The 20,605-nt window shown below is 32.2% G+C and overlaps 2 protein-coding genes across 7 annotated transcripts in view; one reads left to right on the top strand and one right to left on the bottom strand.

Moving 5' to 3' along the window:
• LOC130443444 (midasin) overlaps nucleotides 1–20,605 on the bottom strand; it is a 107,057-nt gene that overhangs the window by 45,230 nt on the left and 41,222 nt on the right. The window lies entirely within an intron of this gene.
• Nucleotides 1–20,605, top strand: part of LOC130443445 (uncharacterized) — a 55,980-nt gene that overhangs the window by 14,739 nt on the left and 20,636 nt on the right. For all 6 annotated transcript variants that reach the window (XM_056778069.1, XM_056778073.1, XM_056778074.1 and 3 more), the window contains one exon: nucleotides 8,029–8,227. In XM_056778069.1, coding sequence (XP_056634047.1) covers nucleotides 8,029–8,227 — 199 coding nt within the window. The remainder of the gene's footprint in view (nucleotides 1–8,028; nucleotides 8,228–20,605) is intronic.

The following is a 20,605-nucleotide window of genomic DNA, read 5'->3' as shown; positions in this document are numbered from 1 at the left end:
CATCTACATAAAAAGTTTTACCTACATTAAAGGATATATTACCACGTAAAATTATTACTGTTAACAGAGATCTCATGAGTCTAACCATACTGCAAGATGATAATTGTAAATAAAATGAAAAATTTTAAGAGAATCATCTCATTTTTGTTACAATAGAAGAACTGAAAGTGAAATGTACTATCGGCTGAATCCTCGCTCGGCTTCCGTAGCATACCTCTGTCCGTATGTGTTTTTAATGTGTCGAATTATTTCATCCTTCAAACCTTGGATTGTTCTCGGCTTATTGTCATGAATTTTCTCTCCCAAATATCCTCCTCCCCTCCCCCACAAAAGAATCTATCTGTTTCAAATCATAAAATCGTGAAGGACAATTGACATCGTTATAGCGTGAGGTCATGGAAATTCTCAGCAAAAGGGTGTTTTTCTCGTAGGCTGTGTGGCAAGTGGTATAGTTTTTCCAATATCAATTGCAGATTATAAAAACCCTTTACCGATAATTTTATTTGATCAACCATAGGCGTAGATACCTCATTTTAGTATTCATTAAAAGTATTAATTAAAAGGCAATCGAATACGCCGTTATTTAAACAGATGCACTTAATTGTAATCGTACAATTAAACCAGAACAAATGATATACATTGGTAAAAAGGTGGAAAATCTCAGTACAAACAAACCATCGAAGTAATGGTAATAAATCAGGGCATAACAACGGAAAAAAATTAAAAAAAATAGAAACAGTCAAAAAAGAAAGAGAATAAAAAATCTATACAAACAAAAATGAAAAGCTTAGCAGGAGATAGGAAATAATAGAAACATTGGGTACAAGAGGAGCAGGAATCCTCTTTAGATAATGAAACGGTTTCTTAAACTATTTTTTCTTTGACATCCCATATATTTTAAACATGTATATACGAAGATATATAAAACTCGTATCAAAGTGAAAATTTGATATGATTTAACAATGATTTCAATACTGTAATAAACTGATCAATTATTAATCCATCAGTTTTCCCCTTCAGGCGTCTAAAGGTTTCACTTCTTAAAGCAAACAGCAAGAAGTAGAGATGAGAACGGAGTCGATGTTCTGTTTTTCTCACAAAATAAGTTTTCTCTCGCTTCTTATAAAGTTTAAGGCCATTATTGTTGTTTTGGCATCGATCGTAACAGTGACGTTTCTTCTATTCTACTTTCTACTTTCTCAGCGCAATTAATATCAATATCAATTAACTGAAAGTATCTATGAACAAACAACATGAATTATGATTCATAATACCTGATAAATTGGACAATATTCTAGGGAGTATCTACGTATATCAAGGTGGCTCTGGAGGATAGGGAACACTGGATTGGTAAACTCCTTTTAACTCCCTATACTTTTCCCAGCGATGTTCAATAAGTTCGATACCCTTTTTAAAATAAGAGTTGTCAAGCTCCTCAAAATAACAGAAAATAATCCCAAGTGGATAAATCTAGCGAATATGTGGTAGCAATTCGAACTTTAAATCATTAATTTTAGCCATTGGATGTGTGAGCTGATGCATTGTGTTGATGTAACAATTTTCTCCTTAACCAAACGCGGTCTATTTACTTGATTCCTTCCTTCGCTCAAACGTTGCAATAAGTTCGCATAATATTCGACGTGGATAGTTTTTCCTTTTTCAAGATTATTCCGCGAGCATCCCAAAAAAAAACCATGTCATAACTTTGCCTACAAATGGAACGGTCTTTGCCTTCTTTGAGGCTGGTTTTTCCGTTTCAGTCCACAGCTTATGACTGTTCTTTTGTTATAAAACATCTTCACGAAGCTGATTTCGATCTATTGTGAGCAAACGCGGCACCCATCTTACGCACAGCTTTTTCTAGTACAAATTTTCTGTTAATGTGGGATGTACCGCTCTTTTTGAATTGTCTACTAACTCCCGCACTTTCAGTAAACGATTTATACCCAAAATTTTACTGTTGATAACGAAGGTACCTTCAATTTGAACACATCAACCGCTTTTTCAAGCATAGAAAAATCTTCGACCTCGTAATTTATTTTTAATCTGACGGAATAAGAAGGAATGGGTGCCAATTTAATTTCATTTTTTGACCAAGATGAATTGTTGAAGTATCTGGCAAACAACTCAGATAGCACTCGTATGACAACACATTATGAATACGTTTGCTATTTAAAATGTCAAACTTTATGATGGCAATGTTAGATTTGACATATTCACATAAGTGTTGCCATATATCAAAACTTAAGTAACAACGCTCGTAACAACAGTGAAGAATGTTATTTCACTATAATGGTGTGAGAAATTTTCTTTTTTAAATGTGTAGTCCACACATTTTCGGGTGTCTATTATGAACCAAATAGGAGAAAAAACATAATTTAATCTACAGTAAATTTCTTTATGTAATGAACGGTTTTTATTCTCTATGGAATAAATTGAGAATTATTCCATAATGAATCGAAACCGTTCAACAAAGAAATTTAATGTTGATTGAACAGTCTTCTCTTCTCCCACTCAATAAAGAGGATCTTCTTCACTATATGGCATTATCAATTTTTTTATACCGCTTGGTGAAATAAAAATTTGTTATTACCAAGATCGAATGAGATTTTTTTGTTCATCATACGAATTGGTATGGTCTTATTTGATATCTTTGGAAGTTGTATTTATAATTTAGATTAAAAAAATTTAGATGCTTGTATTGTTTTATAATTGTTAGGTTTAAATTACACTCTGATGTGTACATGCTTGATATGGCTCTGTTGTTTTTTGTTATATTATTTTATTCATTGTTTCGTTATTCACATGATTGGTGCCGTATTTGAAGATAAATTTCGATTTAGTATTCCAGTTTCCAATCGAATTTTGGAATAAATTTCGATTCTATTTCATATCTGAATTTTTATTTACACAATAGATTATAAATCTCATCAAATTTTATGGAAGTATTATTAATAATTAATGAAATATTATTGAGAATTAAATAAAATTTGATCATATTACAAACATTGGAATCCTCAAACTACTAAGTCAGCCTTACCCCATTCATTAATTTTCCCTGAAATTTGCATTTAAAACAAATTACGATGCTGAGTTTTTATGATGAATATTCAATAGTTCGTTTAAATACATAAACTGTTGAAAAACTCTTAACAGATATAGAAAAACGAAATCAATTAGGAGAAGAACCAAAATTAATTACACTTCTGTCGAAATCGAATTAAATTGATAAAAAAGCGTAAATCGAAAATCAATTCATAGATAAAAAGCTTATATATACCTCTGTCTATTCGATCTACCGCTTTTATCTGGTTTCTCATTATAGCCTTATAAAAAAGCCGAGGAGTATTAGCGTTTACTTCATTTTTCAAGATAGAGGATTAATTTTGTACCATGCGTGAGAGTAATCTATTTTTAGAAATATGTTTTCGGTAGAAATATTATTGACATCAATATAGAAAATTTATCCAACTTGGTCTTCGAGGTATTTTAATTTCAATTCATGTTACCTCTCAAAAAAGATCAGTGATTGTTAGTTTGGTTGATAGGACAATCTATAATTTCACTTGATAACCTCAATAATTACTCTGTGAATGTTGCCAAATAATTATCAAATTTTATAACTCCTTCTCATGATCCTCTTTCATATCTCCCTACTGCTAATAATATGGAATTAAAGGGATTAATTGATTGAAAAACTAATTTTATAGACTACAATCTATAACATCAAAAAACGGCAGTTATTAACAAAGTAAAATCAATTATAAAAATTCAAAAATCCTTGAAACAGAATCAAGAACAAAAACAAAATTGTTAGAAAAGGTTCTTATACAAGAAGATGAGAGAGAAATATATCGATGATAAAAAAGATTTAACAAATACGAGAGTGGTCTGGTCTATCGAGAACTTTGTGCAAAAAAGAAAATTTTGGAATAGTGGCGATTTATTTTTCTATATAGTCCTATGTTTTACCGAGATATACAAAAGAAGTTTCCGTGGCTGTTATGACCTCTTTCGATTCAATTTTCTACCCGACGTCGACGAGTCACTTTTTCATGGTCGGAAACAAATCTTGTGAGCTCGGTAGATGAGACAGCTGTTAATAGCTCAATTACATCATTTTCCAGAGGCGAGGACGAAAGTTCACCGTTTAGGGTGCAAATACATTACATTAACACAAAATTGTAAAATCCTAACTTCAATTCAATAACTTTCATACGAATTTCCCTCTCCTATTTATTCACCTTACGAAAGGAAAATCTAAAAACTATTGTTAGTAGTAGATAACGTTGTAAAAAGTACCTGCTGTTCAAATTTAATGAGTTTATCTTTAGTAGTGTTACCTGTACGATATTGAATCCATATATCCATATTCAGGAATTAAAAGATTGGATTACCACAGATATAAGACCAATTGAGTGGTCAGTGTTGCAAAATGTATCGCAAAGTTTTAAAAATCGCATGGCTTGTTATATTGGAAGTAAGTGGACAACAGCATCTACTCTATGTTTTCTAAAATTTGTAATTTTTCTACTTCGCAAATGTTGATGTACTTCTAACAGGACACAAACATCTAAAGATTTGTTTTCAGTTGATGCAGTTGTTCTGCGTCCTGATTTGGATAAATCTTCTACTGCACCAGTTTCGTTAAACTTTTTTACTAATTTACTGACACTAGACCTTGTTACGAGATTTGTATTAGCACATAAATTATTGAATAATAATCAAATTAAACGAGTTTATTCAATCGTAGCCATTTAAATGTACAATATTTATTGTAAATTTGGTGCAGATACTGTAAATGTAGCTATAACTCCAAAATTATGAAATTTAGGTAAAATAATCAGTATTTCGTAAGTATTTTTCAAAACATCAAATATATAGGGTGATCTATTTGAAATAACAAATTTTTAAAAATCGTACAAGCCGTTGCCGAGATAATTATGGCGTTCCATACATAAAACTTACTCTGTATATATTGACGTGTAGCGCCTGAAGATCAAAAACGTGAAGAGGCCACTAATGTAAACGTTTGAACATCAACATGAAACTTACCCTTTTCGTTCTATTCTACTCAGATAACATAATTGGTAACAGTAGAATTGAAATGTCTGTCTAAGTGGGCAAGTGCGCCACTCTCAATTTTTTTTAAACTTCACTCGGTGTGTACGGTGTTTTGTAACAAGAAAACTACGTACTTACGGATATTCATATAGATATTTAAATGCACATTTTCCACTTCTTACGAATGATTTCAAGAAAAATTGCATGAAATGACGTACTTTAGGAATTGGGGAATGATCGTTATCTTTAGCTTTATTGTATGAATTAGGTCGTCGGGTTTACCAGATTGATCAATGAATAAAAATTTCCTACATTCTCAGAAATTCTTATTTAGCAACATACGAGGATGTATTGATATCTAGTTTCAGCAAAATGAGCAAAGAGTTTTGGAGCCAGAAGAATTTGATGAGGTTAATTAACGTTTACGAAGGTAAACCTTTATTGTGGGACCATAATAATGATTATAAAAACGAAATTAAAAGAAAAGAAGCATTAGATGACATTGCAAAAGATTTAGGTGTAAATAATGTCACCGAGATTAAAAAAAAGAGAGAAAAAGTTACTAGCAACAAATTGTAAGTCCCGGATGGGGGCTAGAGAAAAAAAGAAGCCTTGTTGGGGATCAACTTATTTTGATTAAGGAAAAGCCAAGAACCTGAGTGTTGTAGCCAGACGATTTTGAACGCTGATTGCTTGGCGAAAATTAGTATTTTGTTTACTTATCACTTGTCCTATCATCGATATTAACAATTCTAAATCCTCACTTGACATTCTCGTAAAATTTGTAAACAAACACCCGGCTGTCAGATCATTTCAGAAATCATCACCACTATATTCATAACGCCGTAAAACCAAAGAACGTGGTGCAATGCAGGCCAAATGACGGTTCTTTTCAGATCTCTAACAATTGTTGTAACTTGTAATTGCTTTAATAAATATATTTTTAAAAACGAATTTTTCTTCAAGAAAAAAAAATTACATCACCGTATATCATTTGTTTATCATGCAAAATATTTCTTGTTATACATGTCGAAACAAATGTAGAAAGAAATCTTCCTCATTTATTCTAAGTGAAATACTTGAATGCAGCTTAATGGAACGTACGACATGCCAAGATGAGGGCGAGAGGCAATTTTAATGGAAATGAGACTTTTTGTTCGCGAGAAAATTTCTTAAAGTATCTAATGAAGCTCTTCACATTTTCTATAAGAAATTTCACTTATTTTAAGAGAATAATTGTAATATTTTCCATTTTTCAACTATCTATATGAAATTTATTTTAGTTGATTTATAATATCTCAGCTAAGGAATTTTTGTTTAACCAAAAGTGTTTATTAAAACATTCAGAAAAAGTCACATACAGAATTTATTGTCCAAAAACTTTTGATATAATTTATAACAAAGCACAATTATTATAAATAATGGATTCAATATAGAGAATTATTTATAATTACGTGCATTTTTTGAAAGCCAATCAGACAAACATGTGAGTAAAGAGGCAAAAAATTGACATCAAAACAACTTAATAATTTCATAAACGAAGCTCCTGATCAGAAATATCTGGCGACAAAGATCCAATGATAATTCAATCGTTTTTATCATGTAGTCGAGCAGTGTGGCGCCAAAAAGCGGACGTTCGAATCAACGGAAAATCGACAGAAGAACGCAAAATCTTAAGAGGAGTCAGACAAGGTTGCATACTCTCACCACTTCTATTTAATTCGTATTCAGATAAGATTTTTAAGCAAGCTAGACACAACTTATCATATGGTGTAAAAATTAACTTATAAATTAGATAAAGTTGTACTGTGTGACGACTTGAATGGACTGCAATGCCTTGTAAACGCCATTGAAAGAGTGGGAAGAGACAATAACTGGGTCTAAATCAAAATATATGGTATTTAGTCGCTTGCCTTACCATAACATACAGCTACAAGTAAACGGACAAACGATTCGAAGTTTCTACCTGACTATATATACCTGGATTTTTTAAACAATAAGTTATTCAAGATATCACTTAACGAGCGAAGATCCCTATTTTGTATGTACGATTGAGCTCCACCGCACTTTAATAGACGGTTTTAATGATGGTTTTTGACATGAGACGATGTGAGATACCCAAGGGGAATATCGATCGCCTCATTATTGGTTTAACTAGACGCTTTAGGAAATGAGGGACTAAAATTTTAACAATCTTCATATTATGAACTCTTTGATAAGTAATTTTCATATTCTCGAAGTAAAATAATTTTACGGAGTGTTTGGGTTTTTATGTGAACGAGTATATTTGACCCGAAAAATTTGTCCAAATTGCAAGAGAAATGGTTGTCCGCATATCAGACTTTAATCATGATTAATTATCAAAGGACGTTACTCATAAAATTATTCATTATTTGTTGGCCAATGAAATTTGATAATTCTACTGTTTTAGCAGAATTATATTTCTTCATGTTTGAAAGCATTAACAGATGAATTTATATTGCACTTTGTGGATTATTTATTGTGGAGCGAAGGGCTGGGAAAATAAAAGTTTAAATACTAACATTCTGGGCGCACTAATTAGCCGAATTACATGAGTGATGAAAATAATTAAGGGAATGAGAAAGTCTATTCGTTCACCAACATAAGGTTATTACCAGACTTTATTTAAAATACTCTGTTTATTCGGTTTATTAGGATGGAATTTTCTAATAAAACTAACATGAGAATAGATTTAGTAACAAAAAGTAATATATTCAATAATCTCGCGAATTAATTTTGATATAAAATTTTGGATTTTGGAGTTTAACGGCAATAAAGCGGCAAAAACGGAAATTATATAAATAATATAAATAAAAATTATAATCACTGCGGACCTGTTGTCACCTCTAACCACTTTCTCACAAATCCTTATAATGGACTCGTTACTCTACAATATCTAGATCATTATCTTTAATAAATATGTACAAAAGTTTCTATTTTTAGGATCAGCAGTGGCTATGATAGGTGCCAACCTACGGTTTGGATCCAGCGCTGCCAATTCTAGTTTGAACGCAACCAAGGTGTTTCAGTGTCATCCAGGAGGTACGGCAGAAGCAGCTTTAATTTTCGCTCTAGGAACTTTGGGAATGGCAGCAAATTTCGCTTTGATGGGTGTAATCCTGGCCAACAGGCAATTGAGAAGGTAAAATGAAGCTTTTACCCACTTTTTTTTTAGTGATGTAGTTAAGCTTTGCACAAATTGTATATTTAACGTTTAAACAACAAATGAAAATGTTTGAAATTATCAGGAAATGTTTGCATACCATATAATAAGTAGAATGTAATTGGATTAAATATTTTTTTGTATAATATTGAAACGAGATCAAAGTCATGAGTGACGGAAAAACTAGAACTAATAATTCTCGAAATTTTTTACTTTCAGCTACAACGATTTGAATTTTATACCGGCAAGTTTTATTAGAAGTTAATTTAGAAGTTAAATTAATTATTCTCGCAATTTATAGACAATGTAGTTTTAGCATCACAATAATTTTTTTTACTCTTTAAACAAATGTTTGAAGATTTGTCCTCATATTCCGGTCGGATTTGGCATATTTTTCTTTTGTGGGTCCTTTGAGGAATATTTTAAAAGTATTGGATTCCCAAGTTTTATCCAAGCAACCTTTCACGGATAAATCGTTTTGCCCTAAATCACCCCTTGCGTAAACCAGTAAAATAAATATCAGAAGTTTTTCTCCAATTTTAATATTCTGATTTCTCGTGTTCTTTCGTAATTTTTTGAACTATATTTAGCCAGTTGTCATCCATTATTTGATTGAAAGCCGACAATGGTGAATTTTTTTTTTTAGCTTGAACAGTAGGCCAATGAGTTGTACCATGTACCAAACCTGGTCGAATCTCCGTTCATTTATTTCCATAGCGAGCCACTTCAGTGTTGGTTCATGAACATTCTTCGGGATTCACATCAGAGTCTGAATATCAAGAATTTTCATCTAAGTCTTCACTTTCAACTATAAAATCGGGATCCTCTTCAAATAAATTCAATGATTGATAGGCATTACTTGTGGACACTAAAAATTCACCTTGAAAATCTCAATTTCGATGGATAGGAATATTTTTAGATATAATCGACATTCTAAAACCCCATATTGACTTTTCGAAACCCATTTTAAATCGATTTGACTTCAACATAATCCCATTTAAGACCAACTTGATCCTACAAACGCCTTTCAGACAAAAATGATATTGTGAAAACTCATTTTAGAAGAAGTTTTATTTGTAAAAACCCATTTTAAACCTAATTGACCTTATAAAATCCATTGTGGACCAAATTGACCTTGAAAAAACCTTTTAAAACCAAATTTTAGTTCAAATTGGTCTTGTAGAAACCGAATTTACCTTGTAAACCAATTTTAGGACAAATTAACCTTAAAAAAACTCGTCTTAGATCGAATTGCTCTTGCAAAATCCCTTATAGACAAAATTGAAGTCGAAAACATCCATTATAAACGAAATTCTTTTGAAAATCCATTAGTTAGTTCAAATTGAATCTTTTGAAACCCAAAATAAACCTAATTGACCTTACAAATCTCGTTTTTGATGAACAGGACCTTAACAAAACTATTTTAGACCTAATTGACCTTGTAAAATCCATTGTGGACCAAAAGTTTATAATTCATTTGTTTATTGATGGATGTCTGTAAAAGATCGTTGTATAAAATTCTGTTATGAAAGCACGTCACTAATATAGTATTCAGAGCATAAATATACGTCACGAAGTTTAGGGAATCCGTTTACAATTTACTTGGATGTTAATTTATCACAAGAGAACAAGATAGCGATATCCCAGAATCATCTTTATGAGTCTATGGAAATTTAGTAAGTCGGTCGGTTTATGATGTCAGCGTATATCATCGCAACATGACATGTGGGCGTAGAACTTGATGTTTGCAATAGAACAGTTGTAGATGTACGAGGGCCACTTTGTTTACCTCGATAAACAACATTTTTTACGAACTCGTTGCCAAAACTGACAAATAGTAAGTCTAGTTGACAATGGAACTCATTCAGTCATCACGATACCGTTAATGTCGAAAAAAACTATCAACATTGCCTCGAATTTTGATTTGCTCTCTCGGTCCTCACCAAAGCGTTTACACCACTCAAAAACACGCGTACGAGATAGAGAATTTTCCCCATAGGCCTTTTGCAACAATTCATAGCACTCAGTCGGAGTTTTTTTCAATTTAACGATAAATTTGAAATTGAAACGTTGCACCTATTGCGCGATCTCGTTATTTCTAATACCCAGACCTCGTATACTCGGCTCATTCTGTTGAATTTAAATTGATGAACTGTTTTTTTTTTAATTATTCCTGTGGCTTTCCACAGGGAGTATCTAATTCTGGGGTTAAATTTTCGGGACAATTTCATATGTCACCCACTACTTATTATTTTTACTCCTATTATAAAAAATGAAAATATATAGTAAAATGAAACTGAGATCAATAGGAAAAACAATTAAATTAAACATTCAACACGTTATTAACTCTTTATACGGATCTACTACTTATGGACACCCAGAGAAACAAAATTAGATTTCATTTAGGGTAGAAAGTTCTAGAGTGACACTCTAGTGCTTTTCCGTGCTGTTACGAGGTTACAGTCAAATTTCAGAAGTTTGTAACTTCAATCTTTGGATAGAGATTAACTGCGACAGCCGGAGGATCGATCAAAATGAAAGGTTCAACTTGATAAATATTCAGGTAGTTCCAATAAATTAAAAATTATTGGTATCGTAGGATATGACACGAAATTATTTAAACAAAATCATTAAAAGGATTCTATAAAGTTCAAATAAATCTGCCAATTTATTGAACAAGCCGTTTCTGAGAGGCGTTCCATACATAAAACACACTCTGTATAAAAAGCGTTCATAATTCATTTAAGTCAAAGTTCTAATACATTCGACAAAAAACGATATCACGCACTAAAACGTTTCTAATTAAGTTTTTCGGGGAGGAAAATATTATATCAGATGTTCTTTTCCGTTTAAATTCCCTGGTAAATCATAGAATGAAAGGAAAAGTATGACAAGATAATTAATGAGGGGCATCTATTTCAAGTATGTGAATGATATATTAAAGCTTTTAGTTAAACACGATACTCATGATCGAAATAATGATCCAAAATATTTAGAATTCGCTTAAAAAAGTGTGGAGTCTAATTTATATAAATTAATAACAGATTGGAATATGAGACTTATAAATTTGATATACGTTTGTTAATGTTTGAATATGATTTTTTTTATCAAAGAAATAGCAGACCCGGTCACGCGTTGCTGTGGCTGAGTGATTTGATTTGAATAATTCTAATGTCAATACAATTGCTCTCTCTTCTGCTTGTTTATAAAATAGATCTAAAGAAATTTTGGATCTTCATTTGGCATTGGCATCAATGATCCAATTTTATGATATACCTGGCGTTGAATTTTAATGTTGTCTCAAAATTACGACCATCAGATGACAAATCACAAACTTTGGATACTCCAAACGACGTCGTTTGGAAGCAAGTATTAAACTTTCGTCTCTTACGTAAAAATAATTTTGATTCATTTGAAATGCCAGAAAGAAGGGATTTCAAAGGTTCAGACGGAGTAGGGAGTGGTGACAATACAACTTTTCATGATGCGCAACACATACCGGGTGTTTCATTGCTAAATTTTAACACACCGATAGTAACTCAGAATCAGCTGAGTAATTGATGTCTGGTTCATAAGTAAATGCAAGACGATCAAATGATCCACGTGTCACTGCGCGGTTGGTTCGGTGATTTTCTCGGTTTTGTTCTCTATATGAAATCTTTGTGTTGTTGACGTGCCACCCTGGTTCTCAATGCATTTTCTTGTCGACGATTATCACGCTGTTCTCGTGCACGATTTCTTTGAGCTGCATTTCTTTCTGCTCTCAGTTCGACTGATTCAAGAGCTCTTTCAACACGTGCACATCGAGTCTTCTTGCTACGGGCATTAAGGTTGGATTTTTTGGGTATCATTTTACAAAAAAAAAAATAATAATTGAATTTTTTATGTGAATGCATTTCGCTGTTCTCTGAATAACTGTGAGTTAGAAGTAAAGAAAAAATATTCGAAGTAATGTAGGCAACGAAGACAAAATTGAAGATTGATTTGAAAGAAGCGACGTTAAGTGATATAGACAAAATAACACATGTATAGTGTGTAGTCTAAGAAAATATATCACATTAAAGTGTGGCGCCATCTATGAGGTGCAAAGGACAAAATTTTACAGCCATCTGTTCCAGACTTATGGAAACTACGATTAATAACAACAATCAACGTTGATGATCAGTTTATTATGAATTATTGAGACCATTAATTTGAATAATAACTATCCTATCATTTAATTCAAGATAAGAGCATCAAATAGACGGAGTTCCGTTGTTTTCGTGATAAATTTGGCTTTCCATATTTCATTTAACTTGGTAGTCGCTGATCTTGCCATAGTCAGACGACGGCGCATTTCCCAGTGTTGGTAATTAAGGAACCGAGATACTTAAAATTGTTTACCACATCGTAGCCGCAATTACTGATATTTATGGAGAATTGTTGTTTTATCTATCAACTATCATTATTTTCGTTTTGGATTTGTTTATTTTCAAGCCATATTTTTCACTGATAACAGACTGTCTGATCATAATTTCTATTATTGACGCTGTGATCCGTGTTTCGTCGGCGTAGCGCAGATTTTTGATCCGCCTAGAGCCTCTCTCATGACTTATTCACTATAAGCGTTAATCAAGAATGCAACCTTGTCTAACTTCTGGACCGTTCTAAAGGTCGCCGAGTAAACCGCGTCGATTCTGACTTTCGCACATATTTTTTCTTTCTGACATATTGCACACTCTTACACTTTTGCCATACAGTTAAGAAGGAATGACCACGGGAGGAACGTTTTTTTGGACACAGAAAACGAATCATAAAGCGTAGTTGATAGCTGGCCTGAGAATTAAATGGAAGCTCGAACTTTCACGGCCACCAAAACAAAAATGAACATTGTAGACAGCTCGCCGGGGCGGGAACTGGGTGGAAAGGAGTCAAGCTACACGCCTGTCTCGCTCCAAATCCCGCCTAACAGAGTTCCAGCGTTATGTTATGGATAACCCTCGTATTTAATTCGACACATATAAGAGAAAGTTTCACACAACGATTAGTTTCAAAATAATTCTTTTCGAAACAAGTTGAGCTGTTTCCAAAATCGCTTACTCACATAGAATCCTCAAATAAAAATATGATATGATTTCAAAATATTATTAAATTTTCAAGTGAATCTGGCGTAAAAAGTTATTTTTTCACTATACAACGAAACTAAATACTTAACTGGATAGTTTATAAACTAAACTAAATAAACTCTGAAATGTTAAGTCAGATGAGAATTTCACATACGCTTGGTTGAGTAAATATTAAGCACTCTACGTGGGAAATTTGCATACTTAGGTGGAAATTATATACCACTGGCTGAAAATCCGGTTTTTCAACCAACGCTGAAATTTGTTTCATGAATGTTTATGATGAGTTTTCAGTTTTATATATAAAAGAGAATGTATGGAGTTGTACAATACGAGAAAATTATATTTAATGGATGAGTCTCCTTTAATAGCTATGAGCCAATATTTCTATTCAAGTTAATCTTTCACGTAGCAAACCAAGTATGGGGGATTTTCTTTATGAATTATTTATGTTTATACATGAAACTGGTTTAGGTCAACTAGATATCAATAAATCCTCGTAGTTATCTACGTCCACCAGGAGCTTTGTCAATACAAACCGTTCAGAGCGGACTCAAAAAACCTCAACTGCCGAAGTTAAACGTATTATATTGATCAGTGAACATGATCGACGACTCACGGACCCTTAGATAGCACCTCAGATCAATCTGCCGTTGAGTACTTCTACAGTGAAAAGGAGATTGGGAGAACTTGATCTTTTTAGAAGTGTAGCACTGAATTAACCTAATTAAAAGGTTGCAGTGGGCGAAACAACATAAAAATTGGACACATGAAGAGTGGGAGAAAGATTTTAAGGTGTGATGAGTCAAAGTTTTTTTGTAAGAAAATTACAGCTACATAATTTTCTTATCATCGCAATTTCTTTAAAAATATCTTTCTACTATTAACCTCTATTTATGATTGTCGTACTCAAACGGTTTGTTTGACTCCAACAAACCGTTTGAGTACGACAGTTGTTAGAGGAAAATCTGTGAAGAATACATGCCAGATTATTTATTTTGAAAATGTATAAAAGGAAAAATGGAACGAGAAAAATAAAATTGAAATCAATGACCTATTTGTGAAAATAGATTGATAAAAAAATCTCTGTTGAAGGTCTCGAAAGGAGGATTAGAGAATAATTTGTTTGTGTTCAACTTGTTTTGCTTAACGGAATTACATCGTTAAACGTTCAACGGAAGTTTAAGGTCATTTCTCATTCAGAAAGAGATTAACGGTAGAAAAATGTTATATATTTTTTACTGGTATTACACCCCCGAGGGCAGTAAGGAATTAGAACGACCCTAACCAAGATATGAGTGGATAAGCAACGTACACATTTAGAAGAAATATGTAGTCTTTAAATTGAAATATTTTGTGCGCACAGGGATGCTGAAAAACTTTTGATTTTATTTTCAAGTAATCATTTATAAAAATCATCTATCTCGAGGATACCGTTACTGAAACGTAATTTTCTTTTTTTATTCCAAGTGAAAATTGAAATTTTTCAATTTAAGAAGATATTGAATGAAACAGTTTTTCCAATTCCATAATAAAGGAAAAAAAACTAATAACGTGCATTATTAGTGAATATTCTATTCAAAAATTTTTCAAATTATTTTCATTATTGATATAACCACGGTGATTGCTTAGAAAAATTTCTATTTCGAATGATATATCTCTATAAAAACCATGAATTGTGGTTCGTAGGACCCGGGCACAATGGTTAAATAGCTGAGCCTTCGGCTCAATCAGAATCCACTTCAAACTATATAATTTTTCCATCATAGACCGATAAAATGAGGCTTCAAATTGGGTTGGCCATAAATTTATTAGAATTTATTGTTAAAAATTGTTCAATTGCATTTGAGGAGAAGAAAATAAATAGAAATTACCGTAAAATTCACTTTTTTGTATATGAGAGAAAAGTCCAAGTTAAAATGACTGTATACTTTTATGTGGATATAACTGTCAAGTCTTTTGTAAATATAATAACATAAGCACGTTCAAAAATTATTTATTATTGGTTAATCGGTCAATATGTAACTAAAAGAGGGTTAAAAATTCACTTTTTTGAAGGGATCACAAATGTAGTTTAAGAAATTTTCTACAAAAAAGATTCCCTGTAATTTTTCCCTAAGAGCTGTCATTTTTTTGTAAAATGCGCTCAAACTTCGCTTCGGGGTCGTATCTTACTAAAAAGTTTTCACGACACGTAGAGTCTGAGGGAAATTACGTACCCGGCCGAAGAAGAAACTCGAAAACTCAACATTTCATGACGAAAGAAAGTGCATTTTACTCGATAGAGTCTTTACTTTTCAACTGCATCTCTAAAATTTTCTTGGGAAACAACACGAACGGGACTGTTTTTTCCGGTTGCCTAGGTGAACTTAAAACACATGTGTCTGTGACTCCGCTACACCCAGCAGCGAACCCTTGCTTGAGGTCGTCAATTAGACCACTTTAAAAGTAAATATTTCTTAAGGAATTGAAGATCAACATAACTATGTCTAATATATGGAGGGTAGAGAGAAAGAACAGTATTTCATATGGGAGAAAAGTCGAAAAAGTTTCCAGCTGAATACGATAAATAACAATTCGAAATGGCGCTGGTATATATACAAAAGGTAGGACGTAGTAATTGTAGATGAGTTGGAGTATGATTTACCCTAATGCTAATGTTGCGCCCCATTATTTGACAGGAATATTTTCTTGATATCAAAAACATAGCGTTAATTACCGTAGGGAAATTGTTGTAAACACCTAAAAAATCATATCAACACCGACTCTAAACGACACATTTCCGTTTCGAACGTATTTAACAAGTATGAGTTTGAGATTATCCTTATCAATTTTTTCTATGTAATATAAAGGGACGCCTATGTACGTATTTATAGACAATATAGCTGGGTTGCATGTAAATGTCAGGAAAATATAACAGTCGTGCGTAGGTTGCTTGCAGAATGTTTACTTGTGCTGGTTAAAATTCGGGAACGTTTCGCAGTAATATTTTGTAACGCCAAGGTACATCTATTTGATAATTTAAAAGCGGGGCTTTATTCATTCGCATTTCAGACAATGAAAAGAAAAAATACATTCATACATAAAAGAAACTCTGGCAGTTATTTCGTAAATATGCTTTACATAAGTAAAATCTTCAATTTACTAGAGATGCTTGAACATATAGCATTGAAATATCGGGAGGAAAATTTTATTTGTCAATTTCAACCAAGAAAAATCAGTTTGTTGTCAGGCCGTCATATACGCAAGTATTTTATCGGAATCAAGGTATTGGACCCATGGTCTAAACAACGCCATCTTTCTATTTATTTAAAGAAATTTATGAATTAAATGAATCTCACCAAGCCACGCCGATTTTACGGGTTACTTTTCCAAAGAAGATGATTTGGTACATTGTAATGATGCTGCAGGGTTTCTTCATGAACTTAGTTTTCCAAAAGATTCTAGTGAATAGAGACTTTACAAAGTTCTGATGTTTTCTTTGTGAGTGGCTTCTTTCTGCTTACAAAGCTTTAGGATGCAATATGTCACGACTCATTTTTTGGACTTGCATTTTGATTACTTTCCTAAAAATCTTGGAGCCGTATAAGATGAACAAGGTGAAAGATTTCATCAGGATATAACGAAGATTGAAAAACGCCACAGTGGGAAATATTCAGCGACAATGATTGCTGATTTTTGTTGGTTAATTCGCCCAAAAACTCCAATAGAAACGACGAAAAAGAAAAATCCACAAAATAACTCAAATTTTCCCACCATATAATGAGGTAACTGACTTCATTTTTTACTATAATTTAGTATTTTCAATGTAAAACTTGGACCGTGATATTTTTTTTATTTCGTTACGATAATTGATACTTCAATAATATTGTTTGTTTATTAAATAAACTAGTATATTGGAAATCTAAGTGTCGTGATTAATTTTTTGTCGGATTCCGTGTTTAGAGAACAAAATATGATGGATTTGAGTGAAGTTCCATTCAAACATAAAAACTAATAAGGTAAGTTCAATAAAACTAGATAAAAACTATTATAAAGAAGATCATCGAATAATAAAAAATTCCATAGCGGTTAAATGAAACAAAACAACAAAATTATAAAAACTGATATTGTGGTGTCGGAATGGTATAATCAGAACCGATAGAATTCATGTTGGTTATGAGTTATGAGCAGTATGTTAATGTCGTTGTTACGTACTAGTAACATTAAAATATGCTAATCCGTTAGTGGATTTAGACTCGTAAATGACATACTCGCGTATAAATCTTGTACAAAATACATTGATCCATCGGTAACATCGATAAATGGTGGAATATTTATTCGCACATACGTAACAGTAATAACATCTAACCCATAGTGTATTTATTCTGAACTATTTTGAGACTTATTTGAAATCAATTCTTCCCCTTAGGCGTCGGTTACGAATTATTTCAAAATAAAGAAAACGCTCAACATCTTCCCCAAAGAAAAACTACGATGGCATCAAATCAGGACTTCAAGATATCAAAATAGAACGATTCCTCCGAATCCAAAGGTTGTAGAGGGAAACAAAACGCTCAGAATCAGAGAGAAGTATTCTTTTCAAAAATCAGGAAGCATTCAAGGCCTAATGGGGGCAAGACTGTTAATATCGTTGTGAATATTATATCTGACTTTACTTGTTAATTCAACTAAATTTTTATGAAGCATCTATCAACTTTTTTTAAAAGAATATTCTAGATTCCTTAACTACAATTTGGTTACGCTGCCATGTAATCAAATTACTTTAAACAATTGGGACTAATTTCGAGAAATAGCCTTGGCCTTTATTCTCCGAAGACGCCCCTTCACAAGACTATTAATTTTCTCTCTCCATTAATCGGCGAACCAATATGTTTAAACGTGTCAGCAACACAACCAATTCATATATCATGTTACTCTAAAAACGTATAATATTATTCGCGTCAAAACAATAAAGGAGACGAGAAAAACGGATTTCGTGTTTTCATTCAATACTACAAAAAATTTGGAACAAAAAAAAACAGTTTTCATGTTGAATCGACAACAAATTTATTCGCGGTTGAAAAACAAATTATATCGCAATTATACAATTTGATCGATACGTTTTATTAAAATACGTGGAACGTGAAATGGTAAATAGACCGATTATTCATTTACGAAAGCTTGTATTTCTTCCAAACAACAATCTTATCCCTTTGTGCAGTTAACACTTACAGATTCGATGTTTCCGCTGTTCCGATTCAAAATCGTATTGTAACATTTTGGAATTTATTTCTTTATTCTTATTTTTCTTTCACTCAACTTCGTTTTTTGTTTGTGAGTGAATCCGCAATTTCGCGACACAATTTTGATTTGAATTTTGAAGTAGACCTCAAAATCTTTTCCAATTTGAATAGATAATATTCGATTGAAAAATCTCACGTTAGCCGCAATAATTTCTAAAGGAAAATAAATTTTTTTTAGGACAAATATATACTTTTGAGGCTTGGTATTGGGCATTTCAAATTTAACAATTTTAAAAATATATTTCTTGGTTTGTCTAAACGTTTACTGCGTGAAAAATGCTTCCTTGCGTTTTTGAAATCCAAAATTGGTTTCTATTGTTTTTTCTATAATTTTGACCTTTAAATCATTACCGTTTTTTGATGATATAAATTTTTCATGTAAGCTACCGACTGTTTCATTCTAAATAATACCTTACACTACTAAATTAGAACCTTACATACATAGTAGTTTACAATTTGATATGATAATTGTTTGAATATATTGGGGGCAACTCCATTCATTTATTATTGAATTTATTCCATTTGGTTAATGGCAAAGCTCAAAGTTCCTTTCGGATTAGTTACATTTACCTTTTTGAATGTACTAAAACCTCTTATCTAAATTAATGATGAATAATTGCAACTGGTTGACAAAAAGAAAATCTCTTTTCGGATTAGAGGATAGAAACGACTTTTAACAAAAGAATATTTTATCGTTCTTGATTCTTTATCCTTTGTAACCGGAGAGAGACAGGACAATTAAAACTGAAAAGCAGAGAACATTTTTAATTTTCATGGTAAATTTGTGAAGGAAATAGAATAAATTCAGGAATTTACCTGGTTTTTTGGTTAGAAAATATGGGTTTGAAGAATCGACAACAATTATAATGTTACCCAAGATTTTATGCTTGTTATTTTTTCAATAGTATCCATGTTCTACTTAGTTATAAATATAGTTGTAAACGGTATGTCGGTCGAATATAGAAACATCCTGTATAAAGAATCGAATATTTAACTTTGTTTCTAGAATCTTTCTTACCCAAACTTACCTTTTTCAATATATTTTTTCTTTCCAAAGTTTAGAGAAATGTCACTACTTAAAAGTTTGTTACTTTTGTAACTCGTCTATATTCTTATATCTCATGGAACGTTTCCGCTCCAAATCGTTACGTATAACGCGTACTACGTCCTTTCCTCAGGACCGTCTCCTGATAATACATCGTTCTTAAAAGAGAGATTTTATCATAACACTTTATTCTTGAAGTAAAGAAGCGGAAAGGACGATATCCAGTTTCCTGTTGATTTCAATTTACGCTAAATATAAAACAGGTTTACAAAAAAAAAAGACATAAACGTAATGAATGGTATACGAACAATGAATACCAAATAGAAATCAACCAAGAGAAAACAGTGGAGACAAGAAAGCAATTAATAAAAATTTATATCAACGTTGAATTTCTACATCAAATAAATTATCATCAAACAAAATACAAAAGTTGAGTATGAGGAAAATACTTAAAAAATAGTAGTTAATGGGGGCGGACGCATTAAGGAAACTCCTTAATTCGTCCTCGGAGATAAAAGTCCAAGTAAGTTTGGTTAAGTTCCACGTCCTATTCATCTATGGAAGAGTTATATTATTCTGCTAAAATTTATCACATACAGATATTTTCGATGATTTATTTCTATTTTTAAATCGAATTAGTTCTTGCACTTATAATGGAACAATTTCTTATAGCGTGAGTGATTTTTTTGCTGGTATCTTTTTGGCACCACTGTTTTTGAGAAATCACTCGTGAATCGTGTCTTGTGTCATTGTCAACAACAACGCTTGAATTTTACTATCAAAATTCATGCTTGGTTAAGAGAGTGAATCACGCATATCCAATTTATGGGCAGTTTGATCGGCCTACTGAGGAAACTATTCGGAAACTTGTGACTAAATTTCGAACCCAGTTTACACTATTGGACATTAAACCACTAACATCCGC

Source organism: Diorhabda sublineata, chromosome 4, assembly GCF_026230105.1.
Source record: "Diorhabda sublineata isolate icDioSubl1.1 chromosome 4, icDioSubl1.1, whole genome shotgun sequence".
NCBI lineage: Eukaryota > Metazoa > Arthropoda > Insecta > Coleoptera > Chrysomelidae > Diorhabda > Diorhabda sublineata.
This window is presented reverse-complemented; position numbering and strand designations above follow the sequence as displayed.